This window comes from Anneissia japonica, unplaced genomic scaffold (assembly GCF_011630105.1).
Source record: "Anneissia japonica isolate Jap-2015-1 unplaced genomic scaffold, ASM1163010v1 scaffold287738_len211916_cov219, whole genome shotgun sequence".
Lineage (NCBI taxonomy): Eukaryota > Metazoa > Echinodermata > Crinoidea > Comatulida > Comatulidae > Anneissia > Anneissia japonica.
Window position 1 is genome coordinate 47,178 of NW_022718514.1, and position 6,576 is coordinate 53,753.

A 6,576-nucleotide genomic window follows, 5' to 3' on the forward strand; every position below is an offset into this window, starting at 1 on the left:
AAATTGGGCGTGGTAGAGCGTCGCTTAAAATGTTGCGAAAGTAGTCCAGGGGGCGAAGCCCCCCCACCGAAATTTTGACAATTTATGCGTTTCAAAGCGGGTTTCCAAGGCTTATTTAATTCATTCATTCGTTTATTTGGTCAATATCAACATATACAAGAAAAAACAAATAAAACCACTTACAAAACCATTTACAACAGTAATTCAAAAGATTTTTTTTTTAAATATGTAAAATTTCATAAAGAAATAAGTTTTAAAAATCGTAGATAAAAGGGTTAAAAAATCAAAGATAAAAGGCTTAAAAGTTGTAAAATACACATACCGTACTCGCGCAAATAAGCGCCCCGTTTGAATAAGCGCCTTTTTCGAATAACCGCCCCTCCTAACGTGAAAATTTCCTTAAGCGCCCCGTTTGAATAAGCGCCCCCTCATAAATCATAAGATTTTCTTTTTAGCAAGTCAATAATCCAATCAATCGTGGGACTGTGGTTGTTGGCATGATTTGAGCTGCAGAGTGGAATCACATTCTTCTTAACTAGGTCTATATCAAAATGAGGATATTTCTCTTGGACAGATGAGAGCTCCGATCCCTGGACAGACAGTATATTTCCAACTTTACTCTTTTTACATATTTGTCCATGACTAGTCCTACTCCTCTTTTTCTTTTTCCGACCTTTAGCACATTCTGCTCTGAGATTTCAAGAAAAAATAAAATAATCCTGCCATCCTGCTAATCTCAATCGGCCGATGGCCAACAAGCTAACCACTACCCACCACCACTAATTGCATCTGCTATTCTGCTGTTATGTAAATATTCACACCCTTTTGTCATGAACTATGTTCTCTGGACGATTATCTTTTCCGGCTAACCACCATTCGTAATGTCCTTATATAATCTTTTTTCAATCAAAAAGTGCATCTCTTGAATTTAAAATTTCCCATAAGAACTCCTCGATTTTCATCTATTTCCACAAGCGCCCCCTCAATTTCCACTTTTTTTTTCATAAGCGCCTATTTAAATAAGCTCCTCGTTTGAATAAGCGCCCCTCAGTAAGTGCAAAAAATATTTTAAGCGCCCGCGAGTACGGTAAGTTACATAAAAACAGTTAATAAAAACATCAGTATGGAGATTTATCGGAACTAATAAAAATTAATAAAATAAATCAATTGCAGAGTCTAATAATGTGCAAAATACATATAATTTTTTTCTTCTCCCCTAAGAATTGTGCTTTTTCTCCCCGACTGGGGGTAGGGGCAGCTCTCCCCGACGGGGAACCCTGGCCCCCGCCTACCAACCCCCTCCGCACCCCCGGCTGGCGCGATCCCTGGTCTTGATTGACACCGGTTTGTGTTCTTACTAACTACAAATGCAATTTTCATCCTAATTAAAGAGTGCCACGGATTTGTCATTGAAGATTCAATAACAGGCCCTTATTATTGTTATATATCTACTACAATGTACGTAATTTAATACATTTAAATCACATTTAGATCGGTCTTAATAATGTGACTTTAAATAGGTCTACATGCTAGCAACTAATTATAGAACATAAATTTGATATTATGATGTAGCTGGGCATTTAATTATGGTAAATAATTATAAAAACAATAACAGTGAAAGATTAACATTGTTCTGTGTATATCATTTTAATTTCATCAATTTCAAACAAATGACTGTTGATTTTCGTGTAATTTTTGAATTTTAAATGAATATGTACCCAATGTTGTCTTCTAATCGAATTAAAATCTGGCCGTATTTTGACCGATATCGAAGGAAAGTTTGGCCGAATTTGGTCGTGAGATGGCGTGTGTTTGGCCGTGACCGTGAAGCCTGTCGACTATCTGGCAACCCTACTGTACCAACGTTGTGATCAAAATAATATACAGTTTATCAGGCATGTTTTATCTCTCGCAAAACTTGCCTGTCTGCAGCAGGAGCATCGCGGTCCTACAGTAGGGAAGGCCTAGAGAGTACGTCCGGAAGACAAAAGGGTGAATTAGCACCATTTCCATGTGTTTGAACCGTTTTAGACCTAGCACCGCAGCGTAGTATGAATGTGGGCTAGGGCTAGGCCCATCCTTACTTGTTTACTTCGGTAGGTACCCTGAGGGCCTGGGCTAGCACTGTTCTACTCTAGCTAGGCCTCAGTGCGTCTTCGCCTAGAGGTCTACATTTATAGGCTAGAATTTAAAGAGTTTTGTTTTGTGCAGTGAAGTGCCAATGGCTTTAGGGCTATTTCTTAAAACTACAAGACACTGATTCTATTTTAAATTAATTTATTTTGCTAAGGAATTATTAATTGTTGTGGTTTTCCAGATGGCTGCCAAAGAACCTAGGCGTACTCCTACAACGCTGCACGTGTTCGACACTGAGTACAGTGCTGACTCAGCTGAATTCTGTCCAGCCCCTGGATATTGCAATGTTCTTGCTGTTGGCACCTACCAGCTGGCTGATGAAGAAGGATTCCAGGAGGAGGATGTGTGTATCTTATTTACTGTTTTTATTTCTTTTTTCTTGTTTTATCTCATGACTTAGCCCATACCTGCCAACATTTTGACATTAAAAAAACGGAGAATTTAGTGCTAAGTGCCACAGAGGACCCTGGCCTGTGGGGGGTGGGGGGATTTGGAAGGGGCTGGGGTCCCCTGGAAGCTTTAGCTGTTTTATGTACCATAAAGGTAGCCTGGAAAATTTCATGGTTCTTAGTCCAGACACCTTGATCATGATCCAGTATACAAGGCCATTGTGGCTTTGTAGCGCTGAAGACATCCACATCTCTTGCACCAATGTAATAATAAAAATTACATTTTTGGTATAAATCATACTTTAGCCTGTCGCTACTGCTGAGTCATGATTAAAGCTGCATTCACATCCGATCCAAACCAAAATTCGTAGAACTTTTTCGATGCCTGTCTAGTAGGCTACGCAGCTCTATTCTTTACTGCTGATTTGATTTTCTTTTTTTGTTTCGTAAGTATTCTGCTTAACATGGTTCAACAAGATATAAAACAAAGTATATTTTATGAGTTTTACATCACAATCAAATACTGTACTTCCTTTTCTAATCCTAGGATGCTAGTTGCAATATTCCTAAAAAGAGACTTGGAAGGTTGTTGTTATTTCACTGCCTTGAGGAGACATTACAACTTACTGATAGACAAGACACAGCAGCCATCTTGGATATGAAATGGTTAGTCAAGGTGCCTTCACACAAGTTCCAAATTTTTGAATGGAAAGTCTTTCAGAACTTGATTAGAAAATTGAAACAGTATGTATGAATGGGGACGCTTCATTCAGTGTGTCAAAAACATGGTTTGAATTTTGATTCGGATCTGATGTGAATCCAGCTTTTTCGTGAGGTAAACAAGTTATCGAAAGCTCCGATGAGGGCAGTAGAGCTAAAAAAGGTCTATAATCAATAATTAATAGTGGAGAAAACAGATCTATTGATAAACTATTAATCAATCAGCCTCATGAGGGCAGTTTAAAAATTCAAATCCACACTTGAATTGGTTAATTTGTATATTTGAATGAGAAAAATATTTCCCTGTCAATTTTCTGACAGTTACATAATAACTTTCCTGTATTTTTTGCATAGATCCTTAATTGGCTGGTAATCAATTCTAAGGATTATAAGGATGTAAAACGTCTGTAAATTTGTGAAAACTACATTCTTGTTTGAAGCTGATAATTTATTAGATCATTTAAATGAGTACTCATTCAAGATTTAATTATATTTTTTAGGTATTCAACTGCCTTCTTGACAGATACTGTAGTACATCTTAACTAATTTATATTTGATCCACTTTATGGACCTATCAACCTTTTTTTTAATTATTATTCAGGAATCCAGAGTCTTTGGAGCATCCTGTCCTAGCGCTTGTTAATGCTGATGGTGAACTTCAATTACTTCAGCTCAATGATAAGGTAAACATTTTTGTTTACTTGGAAACTTCACCAGGGGTTCAAAGTTCAAAGAAATCCCTTCTGGGAGATATTTAATATTATTATGCCGTGTATGGTGATACTCAGTCATTGGTGCCACCTTCCCTGAGACAATTGATAATGAAGCACAATAGTAAAAACATGCAAATATTATGAATTTCGGGAGATTTTTGCGGGAGACTTTGGACCCCTGCTTCACTTTAGTATTTCCAGTGTAGCACACTGAAGCCCTGGGCTAATACGGTCTTGTTTCATCATATTTAATTAAAGAATCTGTGGCCATCACATATCTCTTCAAAATTAACCTCACCAAGCGCTACCAATGCGTTAAATTCAACCATTCTATATCTGATTTTTTTTCTATATCTGCTAGGCCATCTCTTATTTTGAGTATATCCCTATTCTACTAAAAACCTCTATGTTAATATTAAGACGAGGAATTTTATGATTTTTGGGAATTCTCCCCCAAATCACTAAAAATTTAAAACCTTTGTATTTTATCTATTAAACATACAATGACACTTTTTTTCTTTTTTATCCTTTAGATTCTTCATAATACAAATTCAAGTGTAATTGGAGATGACAGATTAGGCCTGTCTTTAGACTGGTCTAATGCCAAATACCATAAGTAAGTAAAAAGAGACTAGAGGATGGTGGGAGTGTATTGCGATGTATTGATCTGTTACACATGAGAGCTTAACAGTGATTATTCAAATTAATCTTTAAGTTCAGAACCTAGCATCGTAACCAGCGATTCTAAAGGAATGGTGAGTACATTCCAAGTGTCTAATGAAAGGTCATTGTCACAGATCAGTCAGTGGACAGCTCATGAATTTGAAGCCTGGATATCGGCCTTTGATTACTGGCAACCAAATGTGATATACTCAGGTAATGTAGTCAATTCAATTCAGTTTTATTCATCATCAAATAAAATTGATTTAAATGTTAAATACAGTATAGGATAAATGATGAAAAGGATATTCATGAAGCTCTAGTGAGCTTGTAAAATGAAGACCAGTAAGTGCAGTAGTAAAACTGTTTAAACAATAAAGTAATATAAAAACACGAATGCACGACTACACAAGAAAATACAACCTAACCTAACATTAAAATCTATGGAAGAATTTCAAAAGCAAGCAAATGAACACATACACTATTTCAACGGGTTGGGTATTTCACAAATGTGCTTCGAATATTTACCTTTAAAGGGGGGCACTCACTGCACTACGACCGTCAGCCGATGGATCCAACTCTAGACCCTGTGAATGCGGTGGCAGTCTGAATGGATTGTCATTAAAAATTATCCATTGCTTGCGTATCATGACAGAGCGAGTATCCAGCTCATCTTTCCTGTGCAACAAATTTACTTTTGAAATGAAAACAGACACTCTCAGTGTACTAGAATTAAATCAACAACAGACTGATGGAGCAGAAATGGAAGCTTGTACAAGGCAAGAGAGAATGTTTATACTGTACATAAAACAAGCTTCCAAACGAAATTACAAAAAATTCTAATGATTTTCGACTAAAGACTTTACCAAAACCCTGTAATATTTTTTTTCTTTTCCATTACACTGCAAAGTTATATTCTCTTGCCTTGATCCGCTTTAAATTCCATATTAGAAAAAAAACAGTTGTTTCCAAGGAAAATAGTTATTTCTTTGATCCTTCAGGTGGTGATGACTGTCGACTCAAAGGCTGGGATATTCGGAAGCCATGTCACGCTCCAACGTTTGTTAGTAAAAGTCATTCCATGGGTGTATGCAGTATCCATAGTAACAGATGGCGTGAAAATATTATAGCAACCGGCAGGTAAGGAAAATGCAAGGGAAGCCCACCCCTTGCTAAGGTTCACCAAACGACAGTGTAAAAACATATTCCTGTCCCTTTCCGATTGGTCAGTTGTTGAGTTTGATTGACAGTCCTGATCACATGCCGTTGCTTATTTTGTTTGTTCTTGTTTTGTATCTTCTGTAGCTATGATGAAAACATATTACTATGGGATACCAGGCAGATGAAGAGTCCTCTATCAAAGACGAGTGTTGGAGGTGGAGTGTGGAGGTTAAAGTGGCACCCGTCCAATGGACAGTTCCTGCTTGCAGCTTGCATGCATAATGGCTTTTTTATTCTGGATTGTTCATCAATAAGTGAGTGTTCCTAAACATCTTGGTATGGATTTTCTTTAGGATAATGGTTATACTGTCCTGTAATAATGACAGTGATGTAAATAAGTGGATGACAGTATTTTTGATATGAATGTTTATTTGTTACAGATGGTGAACCTCAGCGAGTTATTTCATCGTATGACAGACATGAATCATTAGCGTATGGTGTAGATTGGTGTCATAAATCAAACATCTCGAACTACAGACACGATTCAAGTTTACTAACGAACAAGGACACAATAACTACAAAACCTGAAAACCTGGAGAAACCGATCTCTGAAATTGATGATCTTGAAATGAAGTTGAGTGGTGTGGAGCTCCGAGAGAGCAAGGCATGTTGGGAAGGGTCAAATCAGGTCATTGCTTCCTGTTCTTTTTACGATCATGTTCTGCATGTATGGAAAGCACCCGATAAATAATGTTATTCGTTTTTATTTTTTATTAAAATATATTTCAAAAGTTAAA

General features: G+C 37.0%; 1 protein-coding gene across 4 annotated transcripts; it reads left to right on the forward strand.

Annotated features, from left to right (window-relative positions):
- The first annotated feature begins 1,901 nt into the window (after positions 1-1,901).
- On the forward strand, positions 1,902-6,576 carry LOC117110548 (diphthine methyltransferase-like). 4 transcript variants are annotated; one of them, XM_033253298.1, is made up of 9 exons: positions 1,902-1,971; positions 2,318-2,479; positions 3,073-3,191; positions 3,847-3,928; positions 4,492-4,574; positions 4,674-4,834; positions 5,620-5,758; positions 5,924-6,093; positions 6,220-6,576. In XM_033253298.1, exons 2-9 carry the CDS (start codon positions 2,318-2,320, stop codon positions 6,528-6,530), a joined length of 1,227 nt encoding a protein of 408 aa, XP_033109189.1. In that variant the 5' UTR covers positions 1,902-1,971; the 3' UTR covers positions 6,531-6,576. The 4 variants fall into 4 exon arrangements, with proteins under 4 accessions (XP_033109189.1, XP_033109191.1, XP_033109188.1 ...); XM_033253297.1 differs by having other exon boundaries at positions 1,956-2,096; XM_033253300.1 differs by lacking the exon at positions 3,073-3,191.

Coding starts and splice junctions, on each gene's coding strand:
- LOC117110548 (XM_033253298.1), top strand. CDS start 2,318: ATGGCTGCCAAAGAACCTAGGCGTACTCCTACAACGCTGCACGTGTTC. Junction 4,575..4,673: donor TCTAATGCCAAATACCATAA/GTAAGTAAAAAG, acceptor TTAATCTTTAAG/TTCAGAACCTAGCATCGTAA. Junction 5,759..5,923: donor AATATTATAGCAACCGGCAG/GTAAGGAAAATG, acceptor TATCTTCTGTAG/CTATGATGAAAACATATTAC.